The 25694-nt window shown below is 42.6% G+C and overlaps 1 protein-coding gene across 3 annotated transcripts in view; it reads left to right on the top strand.

Annotated features, from left to right (window-relative positions):
• The window catches only part of TMC7 (transmembrane channel like 7), a 66220-nt gene that overhangs the window by 39319 nt on the left and 1207 nt on the right, over window positions 1-25694 (top strand). For 2 of the 3 annotated variants that reach the window (XM_049903736.1, XM_049903739.1), the window contains exons 5-15: window positions 1504-1586; window positions 5085-5230; window positions 10859-11006; window positions 12135-12308; window positions 13899-14056; window positions 14872-14989; window positions 15246-15343; window positions 17327-17513; window positions 19230-19360; window positions 21921-22076; window positions 24268-24346. In XM_049903736.1, the coding sequence (XP_049759693.1) occupies window positions 1504-1586; window positions 5085-5230; window positions 10859-11006; window positions 12135-12308; window positions 13899-14056; window positions 14872-14989; window positions 15246-15343; window positions 17327-17513; window positions 19230-19360; window positions 21921-22076; window positions 24268-24346 (1478 nt within the window). Of the gene's footprint in view, window positions 1-1503; window positions 1587-5084; window positions 5231-10858; window positions 11007-12134; window positions 12309-13898; window positions 14057-14871; window positions 14990-15245; window positions 15344-17326; window positions 17514-19229; window positions 19361-21920; window positions 22077-23889; window positions 24198-24267; window positions 24347-25694 lie in introns of those variants that run through there. The other variant, XM_049903738.1, reaches the window with a different exon arrangement.

Here is a 25694-nt window from a genome sequence, read left to right as displayed (position 1 = left end):
GTCCTCAACTACAAACCTAAAGGTTGGTGGTTTGGACCTACCCGGTGGCTCTGTGGAAGAAAGGCCTGGCAATCTGCTGTAAGGATTTCAGCCAAGAATATCCTGTGGAGCAGTTCTATTCTGTAACACATGGAGTCACCATGAGTCAAACCGATTTGACAGTTGTTTTTTTGGGGCTAAAGGATAGTGAGTAGGGAGTGGAGTGGCAGGAGAACTTCCCCAGCCATCTCATTCCATCCTCCTGACTCCTCCCCATAGAGAATGACTTCCTCTCTGCCTCGAGCACCATGTTCCTGCAACCATTTGAGCACCTCATATAATCCTTTGACTTATCTTTCTCTGTCACTTGATGGTGAACTTTTCAAGGGCAAGAACTGCTTCTTACTCATCTTTTTATCCCCAATATCTATGTGGTTCAGAATGATTAAGAAATGTTTGTTGGATGAATAAATAAATGAACATGTTAGAATTATAAAATGGCAGAGCTGGAATTGGCCTTAGGAGGAACTGGTTCAACTCCCTTATTTTAACAGAAGGAGAAACTGAGGCCCAGAGAAGGGTGGTAGATTGGGTTATTTTCTCCCAATTCATCAATCCCTGTAATAGTGACATTGCAGGGCCTCCCACTGTGGGCGGAGAATTCTTCTAGCCTCATTGATATTGGCCATGTGACTTGTTTTGTTAAGTAGAACATTAGGTTGAAAGCTCTTTGTGTGGTTGGCTTGCTCCATTGCACTCCTGTGATCTGCCATGAGAAGAGCGCCCCCCGAAGGTAGCCATTGACTCTTCGCCAGGCCTGCAAAATAAAGTCAAGTGGGACAGACTTGAGCCCAGCTGGAAGCCTGGAATTCAACCTGGCTCAGCTTAAGTCAGCTGAATGAACTCAAAACTGCAGACCTATGAGTGAGAAAATAAATGGTGTTTTAACTTACTAAGACTTTGAGGTTGTTTGTTATGAAGCAATAGCTGACTGATACAGGGGGGAAGTGAGTTTGTTTTTCAAGCATAAAGTGGTATCACTGAAGTTGATGTCAAAACATTTCTTGGTTGATCTTTAAATATATGAATTCTTTTGAATAAATATGGCATGATTAATTTATACACACGTCAACAGAGGTATTTTAAAATTGGATATGCGTAAAATGGGATAACAGTTATATCGATGACATAGCCCAAAACGTGCCAACATGAACACCGAAACAGAAAACACACAGACATGCAGAAAACATGTACTGTGTACTGACCCACATACAAAATGTGTAGAAAAAGCAGATATCCCCAAATATTTAGGAAGAATAGTGAAGGGGGAAAATACTACCATACTCAGCGCATTCGAATTTGGCCCACAAATAGAAAATCACAAATATATCCATATACAGATACATGTATACACGTGTAAATGTGTATGCATGTACATGCTTATATACAGTAATAGTCGTAAGTGGACAAATTATAGAGACTATAAAAACATTTCCACTGATTTTGTTTTTGCTTTTTTTACAGATAAAGAATGTACCGTATATCGAAGAAGTAGCTCTGGACTCGTTTACTTTTACAGTTATATCATAGACTTGCTTTCCGGCACTGTAAGCATTTAACATCATTCTGTACTTGGACCTTCAATACACTGAAAATTTGTCCATTTAAAGATCATTTCCTTATTGTCTGCAGTGAGAGCCAAACACAAGTATTGAGGCAAAAGAGACAAGGTTCACAGTTACGTAAAAGCAAGGATACTATCACCCAGCCCCTGCTAGAATTTACAGGAAATGTGCTTTGTCACTTTCAACAGTCAGCCTTCTTCTAGTCCCCACCACCTTCATACTGGCCTGGACCAATTAACCCAGATAAAATAGATTTACATTCTTTGACACTGTAAGACATTAATATTTTATGATCCTAGACCGCTTTGAAGGAGCCCTGCGGGCACAGTGGTTCAGCGCTCGACTGCTAACCAAAAGTTTGGCAGTTTGGAACCATCAGCTGTAAAGATTACAGCCTTGGAAACCCTATGGGGCAATTCTATTCTGTCCTATAGGGCTCTATGAGTTGGAATCAACTCGATGGTAACAAGTTTGGTTTTTTAGACCACTTCGATAAAAGCTATGGCTCTTCTCCCCAGAATGGATGCACACAGATACGTGTAATGCACCCTCATATGCACACACACCCGTATACATGTTCCTGAAGTCCTTTAAAAATCCATAAATCTCAGCTCAGCGCCCTGCTGTAAAATAGAATTAATCACATCCTTCTATAGTACTTTGAAAAGATTTTTTTTTTTTTAATCTTCTTTCTCAAAAGTGATTTTTTTTTTGGTGTGCTTTGGTTTATTTTTAGCCCAGTTTTCAGTTTTCCTTGCTTTTCAGCAGAGTAAGTTTGCAGCTGTGAAAGCTGACTGTCTCTGTCTTCTAGAGCAGGATTTCTCAACCTCAGCACTGTCAATATTTGGGGCTGGATAATTCTCTGCTGTGGGGGCGGTCCTGCGCATGGTAGGATGTTTAGTAGCATGCCTGGCCTCTACCCACTAGATGCCAGTGGCACCCCCTGCCCCAGGTTTTGACAGCCCAAAATATCTGCAAACCAAAAAAAAAAAAAAAACGAAACCTGTTGCTGTTGAGTTGATTCTGACTCACAGCGACCCCACAGGACAGAGTAGAACTGCCCCATAGGGTTTCCAAGGAGCACCTGGTGGATTCAAGCTGCTGACCTTTTGGTTAGCAGCCGTAGCTCTTAACCACTATGCCACCAGGGTTTCCAAAAAATATCAAGAGAGAGGGAAATTATCTCCAGACATTGCCAAATATTTCCTGGGGGACAAAATGCCCATGGTTAAGAACCACAGCTCTAGATGTTTAAGAAATATGAATATTTGAAGGTATCTTTCTGAAATGTAATGTATTACAATGCCACATCATTCAACTTCCACTTTTCTGAATAGGTAAGTAAAAAGCCTTGAGTTTGTCCATTGCATTTGATTTTGAAAAAGTGGTTTTGTACATCTCCAATCTTAGGTTTCCCTCAAAACAACTCAGAGAAATTGTCAAGTGGGTGTTAGCATGCCCACTGTGCAGATGAGAAAACAGAGGCTCAAAAAGGTTCAGTGACTCAGCCAAGGTCACACTACCAGTGAAAACAAAACTGGGCTCAAATCCTAGGACTGCTGTTAGCTCCGTTTCTTTAGATTATATACCACCAGAGACATTGCCATTTGTAGGTTTCCACACACCATTAACTTTCTTCCTTATAGGGGACGTTTTAAGTAGGAGAACTAGCTATACTTGATTATACATGTTCAATAAAGTCAAGTGACAAAGAACTTTTTGATGAGAATGTCCCATATCTGCGCTGTAATGTTTGATAGCCACTAACCCTTGAGCAATTGAAACGTGCCCAATGTGACCGAGAAGCTGAATTTTTCATTTCATTTTTATGGTAATTAGTTGTAATTTAAATAGCCCCATGACAGATAGCCAGGGAGACTGAACAGCATTGTTTACAAAGGAAGAAAATGGAAGTAATCTGAACGTCCTTCAATAAGGGACTGACCAAATCATGAATAATCCATATAATGAAATGCTAAGCAAGACCATGCAAGCACACAGAGAAAGGTCCAGAAAGAGAAGCATCACGGTGTTCAAGGGTCATTTACCTCTGGGGAGGAGTACTTTTGCTTTTTACTCTACAAATTCTATATTTTTTATAACAACCATGTATTCTTATGCCATTTGAGTAACTGAGTAGATCTTATAATAGAAAAAGAAAAAAACGAGTAAAAAAAGATGACCCTATATTCTCTTCAACTCTCCTGAAGGCTGGGCACACAGGCCATATAGACTTGCACAACTGTGTGAAACTTGTTTATGTCACCCCAGATTGGTATCAGGGCAGTCACCAATCTCTTCCTCAAAGTCATGTAACATTACAGGGCAAAGGTCCACTGGGCCTGGAAAATAATTTTTTTGCTTTGATAAGCACTTGTCCCGGCACCATGAAAAAATTATTCTTTCCCTTGTTGAAAATCAGTTGACCATATATACATGTGCTCATTTCTGGGCTCTCAATTCAATTCCATCAATTTCTATGTCTCTCATTATGCCAGTGCCATACTGTCTTGATTACTGTTGCTCTGTAATTGGTTCTGAAACTGGGAAACGTGAATCCTGCAATTTTTTTGTTCTTCCTCAAGATTGTTTTGGCTATTCTGGATCCCTTGCAATTCCATATGAATTTTGGAATGAGTTTGTCAGTTTCTGTGAAGAAGCCAGCTGAGATTCTGTTAGAGATTCTGTTGAATCGGTAGATCAATTTGAGGAATACTGCCATCTTAACGGAAACCTTGGTGGCGTAGCAGTTAAGTGCTGTGGCTGCCTAACCAAGAGGTTGGCAGTTTGAATCCGCCAGGCACTCCTTGGAAACTCTATGGTGCAGTTCTACTCTGTCCTATAGGGTCGCTATGAGTCGGAATCGACTCGACAGCAGTGGGTTTGGTTTGGTTTTGGCCATCTTAATGGAAACCCTGGTGGCGCAGTGGTAAGAGCTACCGCTGCTAACCAAAAGGTTGCAGCACGAATCCACCAGGCATTCCTTGGAGACCCTATGGGGCAGTTCTACTCTGCTATAGGGTTGCTATGAGTCAGAATCAACTTGACAGCAACGGGTTTGGTTTTTTTGTTTTTTTGGTTTGCCATCTTTACAATACTAAGTCTTCTGATCCATGAACATGGGATGCCTTCCCATAGATCTTGTTTAATTTCTTTCAACAATGTTTTGTAGCTTTCAGAGTATAAGTTTTACACTTCTTTTTAAAAAAATTATAAGTATTTTATTCATTTTGATGATATCGTAAATGGAATTTTTAAAATTTTGTTTTCACTTTTTTTCAGTATATTTTTAATGCTCAGGTTTTATCAGCGCTGTATTCTCCAAACACCAACTGAACACACCCTATACCTCTGAGACTGTACTGGTCTCTGGGGAAACAGCAATGAACAAAACATCAGAATATGAGTTCTTTGAGGTTGGAGACTGCTCTCCTGCAATGAACTCACTGGTCTGACCTCATGCCTTTGGCTTTGTTTCAGGGTTTCTTGGAGAAGACTTGCCTCTTTTATGGAAATTACACCATTGATGGGGTGAAATTTCAGAACTTCACCTATGATCTGCCTCTGGCTTATTTGGTAAGCACAATTGCTTACCTAGCCCTGAGCCTTCTTTGGATAGTAAAAAGGTAAAGTTTGCCTTGTAATTGCATTTTTTCTCTTAATTGTTATTGTGATGGTTGGAGTCTATTAGAGATCTGTGGATTCTGGAAGTCGTTGCCCAATGGATGAGCAGAGTACAGGGGCAGGCCTTGTGGGGAATGGTTTGTGAGCATCTGGGTGGCTGAGGAGACCAGGAGGAAATGGAGGCCAGGATTTGGGAGCCAGAAGTAGCATCCTAGAGCTCTTCAGTCAGACACATTCACTAATACCATGCTCTGACCTTGTCTTTGGTGTGGATGTTAGTCAGGTCTCTTCTGGGCTGCAAGTAATGGAAACTCAACTCTGGCAACTGGAGCGAAGGGGAACCAAGGGAGGGAGGAAAGTCCAAATTACAGGAAGGACAAGAATGTAGCTATGCGTAGAAACAACCCCAAACAAGGGCTCCCTCGTCTCTGATTCTCCTGTGTAGGGTAGCTCCCTTAAGTGGTGGAAGACAGAGCATCCTACAGGTCTTATCAGCCCATGAATCTCTGAGTCACAGGTGCAGAAATCCTGGGAAGAACCTTGTCTCTGCTTCACTCAGGAACCCAACCCTGAACCAATCAACTGTAGCCGTGGGGAACAGAGTGTCTTATGATGAGCCTCTGTTGATTCAAGTGTCCAGTCTCCTGATCTTTCAACTGTGGCTAGTGGTTAGGGCCATATAAGAACATGGCATTTCCCATGGTAGCCAAGTGGTTTGGTAGAAAATATCAATTCCCAAGTAAAGAGGAAAGTATTAACTACTTTAACAAAGGCAGCGATGGTTCAGTGGTGGAATTCTTGCCTCCTGTGATGAAGACCTGGGTTCAATTCCTATCCAGTGTACCTCATGTGCAGCCGCCATGCATCTGTCAGTGGAGGCTTGCATGTTGCTCTGATGCTGAATAGGTTTCAGTGGAGCTTCCAGACTAAGATAGACTAGGAAGAAGTCCTGACAATCCGCTTCCAAAAGTCAGCCAATGAAAACCCTATGGATCACAATGGTCTGATCAGCAAACGATCATGGGGATGGCACAAGAGCAGACAGTGCTTTGTTCATTGTGCACGAGGTCACCATGAGTCAGAGGTCTACTCAACAGCAGCTAATAACAATAGCTGCAACTACTTTAAAAAACAACTCTCACAAAAAATACAATGGCTCAAACACAATGGAAGCTCTTTCTTACCTGACAATTCTAGGTAGGGACACAGGTTAGTGTGGTAGACTCCTTCCCATAGTCATTCCCGGACTCAAGTTGACCAAGGTTTTACCGTCTTCAGATGTGGCTTTGACGGTGCTTCTGAGGGTAGGAAGGGAAAAAGAGCATAAAGGAGTACCATGGAAGATGTTTATGGTCTAGGTGTGGAAATGCTGCATATCACTCTCATTGCATTGGCTACAACCCAGTCACATGGCCATAGCTAACTGCAAGGGAGGCTGGGAAATGTCCCTGGCTGTGCAGCCACTTCCTAGCAACAACACAATATTACAGAAGGGGAGCCACACATTTTTGATGGCTAGCATCTCAGTTCTCTAGTGCAGCTATAACAGAAATACCACAAGTGGATGGTTTTAACAAACAGAAATTTATTCTCTCACAATTTAGGAGGCTAGAGTCCAAATTTAGTGTGCCAGCCCCCGAGGAAGACTTTCTCTCTCTGTTGGCTCTGGGGGAAGGTCCTTGTCATCAGTCTTCCCCTGGCCTGGGAGTTTCTCAGTGCAGGGACCCTAGATCCAAAGGACACGCTTTGCTCCCAGCTCTTTCTTGGTGGTAATGGGGTCCCTCTCCTCTCTGCTCGATTCTGTCTTTCATATCTCAAAAGAAATTGACTCAAGATACAAGCTAATCCTATAGATTGAGTCCTGCCTCATTAACATAACTGCCTCTAATCCTGCCTCATTAACATCATAGAGATTAGGATTTATAACACGTAGGATAATCACATCAGATCAGAAAATGGTGGACAACCACACAATACTGGGAATCATGGCCTAGCCAAGTTGATACACATTTTTGGGGGACACAGTTCAATCCATAATGGCTAGCTTGCCGTCTGTGCCACTATGGGGTTACTTGGCAGACAGTAGAATGAATGACAGCTCTCTTGCCTACTTCATTGTCCCCTCTGAGCATGTGGGCAGTGCTGTACGCCAAAGGGCTGTGAAGCTCCTTATCTCAGGTGCAGAAGGGATCATGAGTTTGCCCTTCATGAAGACCAGGATTCACCACCACAGCCCTCAGAGAAAACCCCAGAGCCAAGGCGGGCACTTGTGTCCTGACTCTGAATCTATGAGATAAAAATAACCGGTGTGTATTTTTATCCCCCCTCTTAGATGGGCAGCGTACCACCAAGCACGAGCAATGGCTGACTTTGAGGGACAGACATGCTTGGTAAAGAAATGCTGATTGATTGGAGTTCTGGCTTTGCTACTCTGTGATTGTGGCAGGGACAGATCCGAGTTTTGTAGAACTGCAGATTAGACAGTTTGGAGAGATTTCTTCAAGACCAAGAGTACAAACATATGTTTTCTAAAGTATAAAAAGAGCATACGACCATATGAACATGTTGCTGGAGGCATTCCCAGGGCCCTGGAGAGGGGTTTTGAAGCATCAGTGAGCTTTATTAGCCTAACAGTGAACCCACCTCTGGATCTTGCTGAAGCTGCATATCCTCAGGGCCTTGGTTTCTTCCTGGAGGATACTGGCAGAGGGAGGGCTGTTGTGATGTGATGGGGGACTGGCCTGGCCTGGGAGGTGGGCGAGCTGCAGAGTGGTGAAGAGCGTGGGCTTGAGTCCAGAGACCAATATTCAAACCTGGCTCTGCCGCGCTTTGTGGCTTTCATCCAGCCAGTCCACCTCCTTGAGTCTGCTTTTTTTTTATCTTTGAAATGTACATACCTGAAAGGGTCGCTGGGGGGATTACCTGAAGCAAGGCAGGTAAAGAACTTTGTGGACCTTTATTCAGTTAAAATCATCAACATCATCATCATCAAATTAGCCCCAGTTCTGCCACTCTCTGGATCTAGGGAAAGAATTTTCACTTCTCTGGATCTTAGCTTCCTCATCTGTAAAAAGTAGGCTTGATCTAAAGCAGAGATTTTCAACTGGAATGGTGAATTAGAATTACCTGTGGCGCTTTATAAAATAACATGTTTCAGGACTCCACATAAAATCTGCTGAATGAGTAATCTGCTCACCTCAGGGTATGACACCACCTGGGAGTCTACCCTTTAGAAAAGCACCCCCTGTGGCTCTGACAGAAATTCTTTGCCATGAACCTTTGGTCCAAATGACTGGCCACTGTAATTCCTTCCTTCCACTTCTATTATCTTAATGGTTTACTGGTATCTTGGTTACCCAGTGCTGCTGTAAGAGACACACCACAAGTGGGTAGCTTTAAAGAGGAGAAATTTATTTTACAACAGCTCTGGAAGCTAAAAGTCCAAATTGGGGTCTCTGCTGTGTCAGTTCCTTCTTGTTGGTAGCCCAACAAGGAAATGATTTTCAACTTGGTTTCCTGGCTTGTAGGTGATCCTCACAGAGCCTGTCTTCCTCCATGTGTGTAGGTCTGTGTCTAATCTGCTATTTATAGCTCAGGAGTGATTAGATGTAGAACCCACCCTACTTGGGTATGATCTGATTAACATAACAAAGAACTGTTTCCAAAAGGATCACATCCATAGTTATAGGATTCTAGCACATACTTTGGGGGACACAGTTTAATCCATAACAAGCAGCGAGTCCCAAAAATATCCTCTTTCATCTGCAGAGGACTGTCTGTGGCATTTGGTGTTTTTATATTATCGTGTACAAGGGTACTTTTCTTTTTCCATGAAAGCATTTTAATATGTGGCTTAGTCATCTAATGCTGCTATAACAGAAATACCACAAGTGGACAGCTTCAACAAAGAGAAATGTATTTTCTCACAGTAAAGTAGGCTAAAAGTCCAAATTCAGGGTGTCAGCTCCAGGGGACAGCTTTCTCTCTCTTTCGGCTCTGGAGGAAGATTCCTTGAACTCAAACTTCCCCTGGTCGAGAAGCTTCTCAGGCTCGGGGACCCCGGGTCCAAAGGACGTGCTCTGCTCCCGGTGCTGCTTTCTTGGTGGTACGAGGTCCCCCTGTCTATCTGCCCTCTTCTCTCTTTTATATCTCAAGAGATTGCCTGAAAACACAATCCAATCTTGTAGATTGAGTCCTGCCTCACTAACACAACTGCTGCCCATCCTCCCTCATTAACATCATAGAGGCAGGATTTACAACGTATAGGAAAATCACACAATACCAGGAATCATGGCCCAGCCGAATTGATACACACATTTTTGGGGGGACATAATCCAATCCATGACAATACATAAGAATTCTGAAATGTACAGCAGTTATATACATGTGGCGTAAACAGGTGCTAACTATTTGTTAGATTTAAGTCATTTATTCATTATCAGTCATACATTGGCCATGTTCCAGGCATTCCAGTTATAAAGGTGGCAAGAGAGCCAGGGCACCTACCCTCAAGGAATTTAAAATTCAGCAACGGTAAGGGACCACAAAGAGTAAACAGATAAATAAAATAATTGCAGATTAGATTCAGCGCTGCGATGGAAATAAAAAGAGGAGTGTGCGACTTTTAGTGGTGGGGAATCCTATCCATGGTGGGGCTATTTTATTTTTATAATTTATTTTATTCTTGTTGTTATTGAGATTATACACAGCAAAACATACACCAATTCAACAATTTCTACGTGGACAATACAGTGACATTGAGTACATTTTTCAGGCTATGCAACCATCTTCACCTTTTCTGAGTTGTTTCCCCACCTCCATTAACATAAACTCACTGCCCCCTAAGGTTCCTATCTACTCTTTTGAGTTGTTGTTGTCAGTCTGATCTCATATAGATAAATCTTAAAAGAACATAATCCTCGAGGCAGACCTTCTTTATTAGTTAAGCTAAAATGAGTTAGGATCAACTTGACGGCAGTGGGCTTGGTTTTTGGATTTACTGTTTGGTTTTAGGAAGATTTCAGGGGATATTTTTGGTTTAAGGTTTAAAGACTATCTCAGGGCAGTAGTTTCACGGGTTCATCCAGGCTCCATGGCTCCAGAAAGACTAGATTCTTTGAAAATTTTAAATTCTGTTCTGCATTTTCCCCCTTGTGATCAGGATTATTCTATATGGGGGGACTATTTTAACTGAAACGTGAAGGATGCAAAGGATCCAGTCATGGGAAGAAGCAGGGGAAGAACCATCCCTGGAGAGAGTAGTGGAAACTGCAAGTGCAAAGGCCCTGAAGCAGAAGCAGAGATTTGTATGTTTATGGAAAGGGAAGAAAGCCAGTGGCCCCATGGGAGCAAAGATGGCAGAGTTAGATCATGCAGGCCCTCTAGGTTAAAGAGTTGAGTGAGATTTTATTCCAGCCGTGATGGGAACCATTGGATGGATGAAAGGAGGTGGTTTTCAACAATGACATATCTGGTTAGCTGCCACATATATTTATTTAGAATGGGCCAAAACATGAGCATGGCTGAATGGACAGACAATGCACTCATGTCTAACTTTTTTATCTTAGACAAAGCCATTTCGTGGGCGTGTATTTGTTCTCATAAAAAGGATGATTGTGTTTTGGGGTCAGGTCCGTGGAAGGGTTCAAAATCAATCTGATTCGGAGTGAGGAGCACTTCCAGAGTTACTGCAACAAGATCTTTGCCGGCTGGGACTTCTGCATCACCAACCGCAGTATGGCGGATCTGAAGCACAGCAGCTTGCGGTACGAGCTCCGAGTGAGTGCTGCTGGCTTTCCCTTGGCGGTTCCTAGCCGGCAAGGTTGTGCCTAGGAGGCAAGTTTACAGCTTGCAGAGGAGCTAGGTGGAGGCCAGGCTCTCCCTGGTGCTTAGCAAGTTTCCCCCATATCGTTTTCAAGAGAAGGCCCGTGGGTAATGCAAACTGTTTGCACTCAACTGCCAACTTAAAGGTTGGTAGTTTGAACCCACCCAGAAGTACCTTGAAAGGTAAGCTTGATGATCTGCTACCATTAAGATTTCAGTCAAGAAAACCCTATGGATCAGTTCTAGTCTGTAATGCATGGGGTTGCCATGAATCAGAATCGACTCAATGGCAACTAACAAGTTTTCAAGAACTTTTTGTAGGGAACAACTTGTTGGGGTTGTTCACCAAAGCCCAAAGCATGATGGTAGGTCTGGGAACTAGGTAGGACTGGGAAGGGAGGTAGGAACTCCATAGTGGGTGGAAGGAGATGGTGTCTTCCCGCCACCCTCTCTCATTTTATACTGTTATTTTCCACCTGATGAGAACCAGTCATAAACATTGCTGATATTAGGAGAAATAGGACTCAAGAGGGAATGCTGTGATGATTGGGTAGAATGGAGAGAATATTAAAAAAAAAAAAAACAGTAGAATTTTCAAATTAATAAGAAAATGAGTAATAAATAACTTCTTGGTCAAACCGACCAAAAAAAAAAAAATAAGGGAGAGGACAATAAGTCAAAGCCTTAATAAAGATGAAAAGAATAAAATCAAATGTATTATTTGCTACGTTAAATGTGAATAGATTAAATTCTCCCATTAAAAAGAGACTCCCAAATTGGGTTAGGAAAAAAAACAAAAAATCAACCGCTCATATGCTGTTTAAAGAAACTACGTATACTGTGTATAAATAATGCCATGAATAGGTTATAGTTCACATTTATTCGCAGATCTAATTGCAGTCTTAAGTAGGAGGCTCTACCTTGACTTGAGCCTTTAGGAGACATGAGAACTACAAAGGCATCTTGGGGAAGGTGAATATTTAAGGTAAATCTTAAAAGATGAATGAGGAGGGATACAGTAAATCACTAATTTCACCCCGATCCCTCCATCCCAGTGCTCACTGAGTTTTCTTTGGTCCCCAGGCAGACTTGGAGGAAGAGAGAATACGGCAGAAGATAGCAGAAAGGACCTCAGAAGAAACAATACGGATTTACTCTTTGAGACTGTTTTTGAACTGCATTGTTCTGGCTGTTTTAGCCGCCTGCTTTTATGCAATCTATAGAGCAACTATATTTTCACAAGAACACATGAAAAAAGTAAGTACTCAGTGAAAATTAACTTTTCTTCTGGTTGGGCATTGAAAAGCTGTGAAGTAGGCGCCATCATTATTTCTGTTATATATATGGCGATAGTGGTTAAGTGCTACAGCTGCTAACCAAAGGGTCGGCACTTCGAATCCGCCAGGCGCTCTTTGGAAACTCTATGGGGCAGTTCTACTCTGTCCTATAGGGTTGCTATGAGTCGGAATCGACTCGACGGCACTGGATTTGGTTTGGGGTTTTATATGGTGATACAAGTTTGGCTGATATGACAGAGACCTAAAAATCAGAGATAATAAATTTCCACTTTTAAGAAAAATAAAAAAATATCCAAAACAGATTTGAGATGCCTCTTCCTCCTGGAATTCACAATATGACAGTTGTTAGCATTCTGGCTCTGGAGCCAGACTTCCTGAATTTAATTCCTGACTCTTCTACTTATTAGCTGGGGCCTCAATTTACCTAAAATAACAGTGGTTTTAAAAATCCATTTTCATCTAGTGGCTCTGCCTCATAAAATCAGTCATCCGTGGCCCAGGCTCCTTCTATCTTACGAGTCTGCCATCCTTAAGAATGGCCCCCTTCTGTATGATAACAAGATAGCTCACCACCATGTACACATTGTACATAGAAAGGAAGAGGGAGGGCATGGCCCTTACCTTTAAGGACATGACCTGGAAGTTGCGCTTATAACTTCCACTCGTCCCTTTGGCCAGAATTTAGTCACATAGCTGTACCTAGCTACAAGGGAGGCCAGGAAATTTAGTCTTTATGGTGGATAAGTGTATATGTAGCTACATAGTAAAAGAAGGAGAGAATGGCTATTGTCAGTGAGTTATTGTTGCTATTATTAGGTGTCTCTGAGTCAATTTTGACTCCTAGCAACCCCATGTGATGGATTAGAACTGCCCCATAGGGTTTTCTAGGCTGTATTCTTTACTGGAGCAGGTTGCCAGGTCTTTCTCCTTCAAAGCTGCTGAGTTCAAACTGTCAACCTTCCAGTTAGCAGCTGAGCACTAAACCATTAGGCCAACAGGACTCCTTATAAGTGAATTAATACTAATCAAACCAGTTGCTGTCAAGTCAGTCTCAACTCATGGTGACCTATCCCATGTCTTGCAGAGTAGAACGGACTCAGTAGAATTTTCTTAGCTGTGACCTTTCAGAAACAGGGCTTAAAAATATTTTTTAAATTGCCCATTGATACAGAATACATGAAGTTTTTATATTTCACTTTAATAAATCCAATAGAGCTAATTTTTCTTCCAGCATGGTACTAGATCATGGTTCCTCTGTTTGAACATCCAAGGAAGGAGATGGCTTTAGAAAAAAATTTTGTTGTAGTAAATATAACAAAAAAAATTGCCATTTTAACCATTTTTAAGTGTACAGTTCAGTGTCATAAATTACATTCAGGAAATAGCTTATGTTTAATAACATAAACCATTGTTTATGTTGAATAACAGATGTGTCTTGTTTTGTGTGCTTGCCAAATGTGTAGGATTGAGTTCTCGTAAGTTCATTTTATTTGTGATGCAGCCTCACTTATTACATACTCCTGACCAATAAATTTTGTTACCTTCCTAGGAGATTGACAAGATGGTTTTTGGAGAGAACCTCCTGATACTGTATCTGCCATCTATTGTGATCACGTTAGCCAATTTTATCACTCCAGTGATCTTTGCTAAGATCATCCACTATGAGGATTATTCCCCAGGCTTTGAGATCCGGCTGACAATCCTTAGGTAATGCCTGACTCAAGGATAGCAAACACATTAAGCCGACCACCACCTGTCTTCTCCCTTGTCCATGACAGACATTGCTAATCAATTGTGGAACATTTTCCTGCTGAGCCAAGAACCCTTCTTGACCCCAATGTATGAATCAGAGTTTGTACACACAGTGAAATCTCTTTTTGGTCCATGAATTTGCACATTGACAGCTGAAGTCAAAGGATGGGGCCCCGGGAGAAGGATTGTTTTGAAGATGCCAGAAATGAACAGTGTAATGCAGGGTCTGGGAAATTAGCACAAATGAGTGAGGGAGACCAGGTGAGGACGGTGTTGAACTGGAGAGTTTGAACTGGAGCAAAGTCCACACATTGCATTTGGTTCTTAAGTCTCTTAAATCCCTTTTATTCTTTAAGAATTCCTCCTCCTCTTTAGATATGCCTTTGATTTGCGGGAGGCACTGGGTCATTTGTCCTGTAGAATGTCCCCTATTCTGAATTTAGTTCATTGCTTCTTTGTGATATGTTTGTTTTTCTATCCCCCATGTTCCCAGTAAGCTACTGTGTAGTGTTAGAAGTTTCTGTTAGATTCCATTTCAGATCTTTAGTTCTGGAAATCTCATTGGTAATGCAGTGTACCTCCTGTGGCATCCTACCAGGAGGCACATAATGTCAGGTGGCCCCATGCTTAGTGATGAAAGAAATGACCAGTGGTGTGGGTTTGTGTTTAAAAAAAGGCAGTACCTCCTATCTCTATCTCTAGTTCTGAGGGGCCAGCCTGCCCTGAGAGCCTCCTCCTCCCTTTTTCTTTCCTCCCTCTCTTCCCTGAAGGTGTGTCTTTATGCGACTGGCAACCATCTGTGTGCTGGTGTTCACCCTGGGGTCCAAGATTACATCCTGTGATAACTACACCTGTGAACTCTGTGGTTACAACCAGAAACTCTACCCGGTAAGGCTGCAGGGATGGGAGCCCCCTGCTGGACAAATGATTGTGGAGGACAGCTTCATGGGTTTGAATCCCAGCATCTCCACTTGTAGGGGCTTAAAAACCAAAGCCTGTGCCCAAGCTCAGAGGAACGTCAGCTGATGCCCTAACCAGAGGCAGCAGATCTGGGAATGGAAAGAGTGTTGGAAGGAGTCCAAAAGCCTGGCTTTCTCTGCTGCAAGTCCGGCTTCCCAGTTTCTCTTGCTCTCTTTGGTTTCAGTGCTGGGAGACCCAAGTTGGGCAGGAAATGTACAAGCTAATGATCTTCGACCTCATCATCATCTTGGCTGTGACACTTTTTGTGGATTTTCCTAGAAAGTAAGTGCGAAGGATGTACCCCTTACCCCCCATCACAGCCACTCCCCACTGGTGACTTTGAGTGGCTCCAGGCCATCCACCTCGTAGCCCGCTCACTGCTCCATCTTAAAAGGCAGACTGAAGAGCGGAAATGGTGCTGATTTTCTCAGGGCCGCCATGGGGAAGACTGCCTGCCTTCCCGCCATTCGTCATGGGCCTGGCTGGGTAGACCCTCCAGGTTGCTGCAGCGGATGCCATGTTCCCTGATCTGGGTTCAAGCCCCAGCACTACTGCTTGTTAGTCATGTACCCTTGGACCAGTGATTTAAGCTCTGTGCCTGTTTTCTCATCCATAAAATGGGGGTGATAGTAGTAGTAGTACCTAAGTCATGAGAGGATTAATCATTTAATGAGATTGTGAGGATTAAATGAGACGATGCGGATAAAGTACTAAGAACACTTACTGGCACATATTGTTAGCTGCTGTGGGGTCAGCCCCCAACTCGTGTTGACCCCATGCACAGGGGAATGAAACGCTGCCTGGTCCTGCACCACCCTCGTGATTGATTACAGATCAGGCTGTTGTGATCCGTAGGGTTTTCATTGACTGATTTTCAGAATTAGGTTGCCAGGCCTTTCCTCCTAGTCTGTTTTAGTCTGGCAGCTCTGCTGAAACCTGCTCAGCATCACAGCAACACATAAGCATCCACTGACAGACAGGTGGCAGCTGCGAATGAGGTGCATTGGCCAGGGATCAAACCTGGGTCTCCCACGTGGAACCACGATTGCCCCGTGGCAAACAGTAAGCACTAAACAAAATGTTCATGGTCACTATCATGTCTATCATCATTATTATTACTATTCTCAGCAGCCCCTTGAGTCTGAATGAAACTCTGTTCACTTTATCACCCACATGTATTGTACAGATTACCCAGGCCGCTTGCTAGAAGTCAGAATTGACTGAGAGCCAACGGGTTATGCCAGAGGTCCAGTAAGCCTTTAAAAATAAATGTTAAAAAAGGAACAGTTCTTTTAAAAAATGGCACAAGTGTGTCATGAATACATGTTGTTAAAAAAATTTTTAGAAGATTTAGAGAAAAATACAGAAGTCTGGAGAAGAGCGAGCGGTTTCTTTTGTTACCCAACCACCTAACCCCACGGTCTCTCTCCACTCCTCAGAGGTAGCCATTGTTAACCCTTTGGAGTAGATCTAGCCATCCTTAAAAAAAGACAAAAACAAAAAAAAAACATGTATTTCCATCAGTACACATGTAAGCAAATGCACAGTTTGGTTTTAAAGTGTTTCTCCCCCCATAAGTGTAATCGCGTAAATGCACGTTGTGTGCAGCTTACCTTTCTGTTTTTTCTCATACAAAGTATCGTGAACAACTTTCCATGTCAGAACCCATGACTTTTCCTCATTCATTTTTAAGAACTGTGTAATCTTCCACTTACCCAAGGCCCCTACCGGTGGACATGCAGGTTGTCTGCAGTGTCTTTGCTAATACATGACAACGTTATAGCGACCAACTGTGTATGTTTATCTCAGGCCCCTGGGCTTAGGGTTTCTGTAGGAAGCTTCTAGGGTCCAGAAAGTGGAACTGCGGGGTAATGGGTCTTTGTAAGCCACTTTCTGTGCGGGTACGTGGTACTCTTAGTGCTGAGTGGCAAGCCGGACCCCACAGGCTGCCCATATCACTTGTTCCCACTACAACCCTTTGAAGTCGGTTGCATTATAATCTACCAACATTCCCAATGAGAAAAATGAGGCTCAAAAAGGTCAAGGAACTTGTCTAAGTTTATTTAGCCAATAAGTTGTGGAACCAAGGCTAGGACCCTGGTCTGAATGATTCCAGAGATCACTATAGGCTGCATCCTCAAGACATCTGACTAACCAGTTTCCCTGAGGAATATGTGAGGAAATGGCCCTGATTTTGTGGACTTGGTTCTGGGGCTTTGGCAGACACTGACAGTCCAGGTGAGCAGTTTTCCTGTTTGTTTCCAGGCTCCTGGTGACCTACTGTTCCTCATGGAAGGTGATTCAGTGCTGGGGGCAGCAGGAATTTGCCATTCCTGATAATGTTCTGGGGATTGTTTATGGGCAAACCATTTGCTGGATCGGAGCCTTTTTCTCCCCTCTTATTCCTGCAATTGCAACTGTGAAATTCATTATCATCTTTTATGTGAAAAAGGTAAGGGGAGACAGGGGTGGGGGCTGATACCCTGCACCATTCTTGACCTTCCAAGGCATCAGGCACTCATATGTTTGGAGCCCACCCCATATCCTGTCAGATGTGTCAGACTTAACTCATATCATCCTTTAATTTAATACATATTTTACTCTGGAAAAAATGGCTTTGAGTGGATTGGGGCATTTTTTATAATATGAGAGTTTTGTTAAGAATTGTCTCGTTCCTGTGATTTAAATGTTGTGTTTATATGCAACTGTCTAAGAGTTGAGTCATAGTCGATCAGTTGCCAGTGGTACATTTTGGTGATATTTAACGCAGTGTTTATTAATTTTGATTTTGCAGTTTTCTGTTTGGACTTTGGAGCCAGTACGTTTATTTTCAGGTCTTCATTTGTGTAAGGAGCCCTGGTGGCACAGTGGTTAAGCGCTCAGCTGCTAACTGAAAGGTTGGCAGTTTGAACCCACCAGCCGCTCCACCAGAGAAAGATATGGCAGCCTGCTTCCATAAAGGTGACAGCCTTGGAAACCCTATGGGGCAGTTCTACTCTGTCCTACAGGGTTGCTGTGAGTCAGAATCGACTCAGCAGCAGTGGGTTTGGTTTTTGGTTTGGTCACTTCTGTAGGCCTTTGAACAGCTTATGGGCCCTAGGCAGTGTGCCTGAATGAGTGCTTACTGGGGGAAGTGACCCACTAAAAAAAAATAAATAAGTGACCCATTAATACTTTGTGTCCTCCACCCTCAAGATGGTCTGGCAGCTGCTGATGTCAGAAGAGTTTGATGCATATTCCAAGTAACATTACTTTTTAAATATTAGGGAGAAATTTTACACCTGTTTCTATATCCATTCCCCCCCCTTTGATATTTCCTTCAAGTCTTTTTTTCCCCTCAATGGACATATTCATTTTTAATATACCTATGTTTTTACGCAAATAATAATATGCACCTTCTATGTTTGCCAACCACGCCCTCCTCCCCCTCTTCCCAGGTATTTTCTTAAATGCGCTATGCTCAATTTCTTTTTTAGAGCAACATGTAAAAAAAACTGGCAGAGCAGTGCTTGTGAAAATACCTCAGGGGAAGGGCGTGGTTGGCAAACAAATGTAAAAGATACCCCTTATTTGCATTAAAATAGGTATGTGAAAAGTATTTAAAAAAAAAAAAACATTGCCCTTGAGTGGATTCCAACTCATAGAGACCCTACGGGTCAGAGTGGAACTGCCTCACCGGGCTTCCAAGGCTATAATCTTAATAGTATAAAAAATAAACACTATTTTTTAACTTAAATGGAATCACGCCATAACTTATGATATCCATCCTTTTCATCTCATAGTGCTACTTGAGTACATAAAGCTCTCATCTTTCCTAAAGGCTACATCATATTATACTGTATGGATGTAACTTTACCTTTAATAAACACCCTATTGATAGCTAGCAATCACCTTATTGATTGCTTCCAATTATTCTGTTAATCAACAACTGCAGGAGTAAATATCCATATACATATATTTGGCCCATTTTTCCTATTGTTTCCTCAGGAGGAATCCCCCAAAGTTGGGGTCTGGGTTAGGCATTTTTCATTTTGACCTGTATTGCTGGACTACCCTCTAGAAAGGTTATACCAATCTACATTCTCACCTGTAAGGCATGAGTGTGTTCCAGTCCTCTTGGAGGCTCTGCTCATTTCTCTTGATTTCTTTTCTCTTTCTCCCCCCTTAGATGAGCCTTATTTATACCTGTAGACCCTCTCCGAGGCAGTTCCGAGCATCCAATTCTAATTTCTTCTTCCTGTTGGTGTTGTTGATTGGGCTGTGTTTGGCCATAATACCACTAACAATCAGCATGGCACGGTAAGCACAGTTTTGTTTTCTAGAACCTTGCTTTGCTTCTCAACATGTCCCTCGTTTACATTAAAGAGTTCATTGCATTCTTTATTGGTTTTCCTCGCATCATTCTGCCCACAGAGGTAAGACAAGGCACTCCTGGCTTCGCCAGACACACCTTTGTTTCAGAATCTCCTTCTAGACATTGGAACGTCTTGGTCTCCTTCTGGAACTTGGGCTTACAGTGCTGCCATCATTTTTTGTGAGTTGGGTCTTTCTTACTGTACCCCTTTTTCCTAGAACTTCCTTTCTAGTCCCCTTTCGGATTGTTTCTTTGTTTTTGATTATCAGAATAATACACGGTCATTGCAGAAGATTTGGAGTATAGGAAAAAGCAAAAAGAAGCAGGAAATCACCCATATTGGTTGAGAGAGTTTTGTACCCATCAAAAGGTTACTAAATGCCTTTTATGTGCCAAGGAGTGTGCTATAGATGCTAAGGTATAAAAACTATTAAGATGTGGCACATGGAATTTAGGGTCTAGTATGGAATTTGGGAAGAGCAGAAAGGACAGTAGACTAAGGATCAGAAGTTGAGGGTTCAAACTCCAGTGATAGTTAATATGTAGATGAGTGGGTGTGGCTGTATTCCAATAAAACTTCATAAAAACAGATAGACGGCCAGATTTGGCCCATGGCCCATACTTTGCCAACTCCTGACTTACACACTCATGAAACTCCATTTCTTCATCTTTAAAGTTGAAAGCTTGGAGCTTTGAATCCCTCTCACAGATTTTTTTTTTTTAAACAAATATGATTCTATGTATTTTATATTGTTTTGGTAATATTTTGTATTTTGTATTGTTTGGGTAATACCAGGGTAGGAAACCCTGGTGGTGTAGTTTGGGTTTTGGTAATATGTGTTATATAAAAAAGTTCAAATGGTATTAAAAAAAAAAAAAAACAGTGCTATCGAGTCGATTCCGACTCATAACGACCTATGCAATGCCCCATAGGGTTTCAAATGGTATGGAAGGGTATAAATTGAAGAGAGTAAATTACCTCTTATCGTCACCTCTTAATCCTACTCTCTGGAGATGACATTAACATTTTCTTATGAAAACTTCCAGAAACTCATTATGCAAAATGTATCTATGTTTTTTAAAAAATACGTATGGGATAACACTGTAATTCTGTTTGACAACTTTTTTTTTTTCTCTTAATTTTATGCTTTGTACCTTCTTTAGAAACCCTGGTGGTGTAGTGGTTAAGAGCTCGGTTGCTAACCAAAAGGCTGGCAGTTCGAATCCACCAGGTGCTCCTTGGAAACTCTACGGGGCAGTTGTACTCTGTCCTTTAGGGTCGCTATGAGTCAGAATGAAATTGATGGCAATGGGTTTGGTGTTTTTTTTGGTACCTCTTTCCATGCTAGTACCTACAGAACTGTCTCAACCTTTGAAAATATTCTTTAAGTAAGAAATACATTCCCATGGCACAAAATTCAGAAGGTATATAAGAGTGTATGGTGAAGATTCATTTTCTAATCATATTTCTCAGCCACTGAGTTCCCCTCAGAGAAACAGTCATCTCTTCATATCTGTCTGTCTCTCTCTCTTCTCTCTGTGACTCTTTCTCATTCCATTGTATGAATGACCCATAAATCGTTCACTCATTTCCTTAACAAACATTCGGAAAGGTTGTTTCTAGGGATTTATTTTTATCCCCACAAAGAGGGCTGCCATGGAAAATCTTACACACGAATCTTTGTGATGTGAATTCAGGCAATTCTTTTTAGGCCTTAATTTTCTTTTCTTTTTTTTCATTATAATTTTTCCCTACTTTTTATCTCAAAAAGTTTCAAATCCATTGGAAAGATGAAAAATAGCAGCAATGGATAATCATATACCCTTCAATAGGACATTCCGATTACTAACGTTTTGCCACGTGTGTTTTATCTCTCTATGTACACTTTTTTTGGGGGGATGAACCATTTGAAATTAAGCTTTAGGTATCATGACATTTCATCCCTAAACGTGTGAGCATACAACTCCTGAGAATATGGACGCTGCCCTTCATGTGTACCCACAATAATATGATCACAGCTAAGATAATTAATACTAATATTAACCCAACATCCTGCCCTTGTCAAATTTCTCCAGTTGTCCCAAGATAGTCTTTTATAACCTTTTTTTTTTTTAAATGAAGATCCTTAAGGTTCACCATTGCTTTTGATTATTATATCTCTTCAGTGGTGTTTTAATTTTTGATTTGTTTTCAAAGAGTCCAGTCCAGTTCCCTCATCTCTAAGAGATTAGAGAACAGAATCTCCACATCCTAGATATGTCTGATGACTTCCTTACAGTGTCATTTAACTTGTTCCTCTATCCATTGGGTTTTCCGTACACTGGAAGTTGGCTCTAGACACCTGATGAAATCCAGGGGAGGCATTTTTGACCAGAATACTCCGGGAGGCCCATGCGGTCAGGTGATTCCTCTAGGCTGCTGCTAGCAAAGCTTTCTGGTCCTGCAGAGAAGGGAGGCTTGGCCTGTGCCACCCGCCCTGAGCCCCTTGGTCTGTGTCCTGGCAGCATCCCTTCCTCCAAAGCCTGTGGGCCGTTCACCAAGTTCAACACCACCTGGGAGGTCATGCCTAAGACAGTAAGCACCTTCCCCAGCTCACTGCAGTCCCTGATCCACCACATCACGTCAGAGGCCTTTGCAGTCCCTTTCTTCATGATCATCTGGTAAGTCAGGACCACCCGGACCAGTGAGTATTTCCCACTAGAGCATGCGGGCTCATCTCCACTGGGGAATGGGGCCCCTGTCACACTTGCTGTATCACTGAACCTCTCTGAGCCTCACTTTCCCCGTCTCTAAGTGGACATCATAATAGTAGCTGTCTAAGAAGGTCATTGAGCAGATTTGAGAAGATCACACATGTAAGGCAATTAGCCCGAAGCCAATAAACATTATCTCTTATTGGGTGGTGCGAACAGTTAATGCACTTGGCTGCTAATTGAAAGGTTCGAGTCTACTCAGAGGTGTCTCAGAAGAAAGTCCTGGCAATCTGCTTCCAAAAGGTCACAGCCATTGAAAACCCCACGGAGCACAGCTCTGCCCCGAAGCACGTGGAATCACCGTGAGTCTGAGTCAACGCAGTGGCAGCTGGGTTTTTTGTTTTTTTTTTTTTATTAATATTACTGACTGTTCACAAAACCTCTTGCTTTTTGTAAAAAAGGACTGATTACCTGGGCAGGAGAAGAGCACTGGATTAGGACCATGGGCTTGAAGCCAGGCTCTGTCACTTTTAAGCTGCGTTGGCTTGGGCCATCACATATTCTTTCAGTCTTCTTACCTGGAAAATAGGGATGAGAATGGTGCATGGCTCGGAGGCTTGTGGGGAGAAATGGGATAACCTGTGAAAAGTGCTGCCCCAGTAAATGACTGTCGGTGTGAATGATGGTTTGAACTTACTAGCTGCTCTGTTGGAGAAAGATGTGGCAGCCTGCTTCTGTAAAGATTTACAGCCTTGGAAACTATGAGTCGGAATTGACTTGACAGCAGTGAGTTTGGTTTGGGTTTGTATACGAGCATCATGAGGGTCTTTGCTGTACACAGTGAGTCATTTTGAGTGTTATAATAATGTTGTTAATTGCCATAAAGTTGATTCTGACTCATGGCCACCCCTTGGGTACAGAGTAGAACTGCTCCCTCTGGTTTTCGAGGCTGTGTCACTTTTCGGAAGCAGATTGCCAGGCCTTTCCTCCCAGACACCTCTGGGTGGGTTCAAACCCCCAACCTTTTGGCTACTAGTTGAGCGCTTAACTGTTTGTGCCACCCAGGGATCCGTTAATACTAATCACGAATGTGGATTGAGTGCTTACTGTGTGCTAGGTATTGCTCCAAATTCCTTAAATGTGTTATTAACTCATGAGACCATCACAATTACAGTGTGATGATGTAGATATTATTGTAAAACCTCACCATAATGCAAGAATGGGACAAAAAAATTCAAACTTATAATGCAAGATACTTTTTGGCAAGACTAATAAAATGACTTGGGGAAACTGTACAGCTAATCAGCCTGGAATTCCAAGGATCCAGGGATCCAGCTGCTCACCCCAGCTTTAATTTGGCCCGCCCCACCTGGTGGTGATTATCTGATCTGGCTTCCGTATCTCTGGGGACCATTCTTGTCCTGTAGTTTGTGGGGACTTCCAGGAGAGTGTCACTGATGTTGGTAATTCCAGGACTCTCCTGGTTACTTGGTCCTCATTTTGTCAGGCCCATCTGGGAGACTGGACGGGTAGAATCCTAGGGACACAGGAAACCACCTTCCCTTTATTAAAGGAGGCCACCTGCTGTTTTCCTTGGGGCTTGTGCTCCACTCCACTTGGCCCACTTCCCCAAAGACTATAACTTCAGCTACCCCCCCATTTGAGATCTGGGGCTGGACAGAAGACAGGAACCAATTGCCAGTTGTTTTTACCTAAAATTGTCTTATGGATACTGAGCCTTGCTCTTTTTGGGTTTAACTGTATTGCCCACACTTTACAGATGAGGAAACTGAGGCCAGAGATGGTCCACAATGATCTTCCATAGCCAGTTGCAGACACACTGAGCTGACTTTCTCCTCTCCCTATCCTTTTGCATGTGCCAGGGGAACATCAGCAACTTGTGGCATTAAAAGCTAAGTAGAAATCAGACTCTCTTGCCACTGCCAAATACAGATTTGGCAAAAAAAAAAATTGGTGGGTGAATGAAGGGGAGACAAGCAAGACAATATGGGCTGTTTCTGATACTCTCTGCTTGGGGGAAGTGAGGGCTTTCTTTTTTCTTTTAAAAAATCATTCCAGGCAAAATGTGTTGGGTTGTTTTTCTGCTGGCATTCGAGTCATGCAAACTCACTGCTAATCTCTCCACCTTGTGCCACAGCCTCGTCATGTTCTACTTCATCGCCCTGGCAGGAGCTCACAAGCAGGTGGTCATCCAGCTCCGAGAGCAGCTGTCCCTGGTAAGGGAGCAGGGTTATGGGGTCATGGCAAGGGGGCATTTGCCCAGGACGCCATAGGGAAAGTGGTACTTCTCTCAGGGAGGAGATGAAATTGCTGAGGTCCTCTCATCACCACCTTACCAAAGCTCTGCCACCAGGCCCTCCCCAGGTTCATTCATTCATTTGCTCACTCATCCATTCCTTCAACATATATATAAAGCACCTACTTTACACCCTGTACTGTGCTGGGTGCTGGGATCCAATGGTGAGTTAAAGGAATAACATCAATCCCAGTAATAACCATTGCTGTGAAGATATTAAAATCAAGGTTGTTAGAGTGACAAGTGGGCCCTCTGCTACTGTAGGTGGGTGGCCAGGGAAGGCCTCTTTGCGGAGGTGACATCTGGGCTAAGATGTGAGTGATGAGAAGGAGCTGGTTGCTGGAGGTCTTGGGATGAGAGTAACAAGCAGAGAGTGCAACAAGGGATAAGGGATGAGAAGGAAGGGTAGGGCTGCTGGAAGTGGGTGAATGAGGCAAGACGGTATTGGAACATCAGCTGGGCCATACCCTGGTGGTGTAGTGGTTAAGAGCTATGGCTGCTAACCAGAAGGTCGGCAGTTAAAATCCACCAGTCGCTCCTTGGAAACTCTATGGGGCAGGTCTACTCTATCCTTTAGGGTCGCTGAGTCAGAATTGACTCGACGGCAATGAGTTTGGTTTGGGTTATATAGCATGAGGGCTCTGGTAAGAAGTTTGGATTTCACTGTCAATGTGAAGGAAGCCATTGGAAGGTTTTAAATTGATACCTCACACTTTATTTACTTTAAAAAAATTTTTTATTTTGGTAAAATATATATATAAAAAATATTTGCACTTTCAACGCTTTTTAGAGTACAACTGAGTGACATTAATTACTTTCACCTTGTTGTATAACTATCACCATTGTTACCAGAGTTTTTCCTCACCCTTATTAGAAACCCATTGCCCTTTAAACAATACCTCCTCATTCCCTCTCTCACCCAGTCCTGGTAACCACTAATGAGCGGTGGTCTCTATGCATTTGCCTTCCGAGATATTTCATATAAGTGGTATCATGCAATATTTGTCCTTTTATGACTGACTTATTTTACTTAGCATAATGTTTCCAAGGTTCACCCGTGTTGTAGCATGTATCAGGACTTCATTTCTCTTTATAGCGGAATAATATTCCATTGCATGTATATACCACATTTTGTTTACCCATTCTTCTGTTGCTGAACACTGGGGTTGTTTCTACCTTTTGGGTGTTGTGAATAGTGCCGCGTTGGTATACAAGCATCTGTTTGCATTCTTGCTTTCAGTTCTTCTGGGTATATGCCTAGGAGTGGA

Source organism: Elephas maximus, chromosome 12 (assembly GCF_024166365.1).
Source record: "Elephas maximus indicus isolate mEleMax1 chromosome 12, mEleMax1 primary haplotype, whole genome shotgun sequence".
NCBI classification, from domain to species: Eukaryota; Metazoa; Chordata; class Mammalia; order Proboscidea; family Elephantidae; genus Elephas; species Elephas maximus.
Note: the sequence above shows the minus strand (reverse complement) of the source record. Positions and strands in the feature narration are given on the sequence as shown.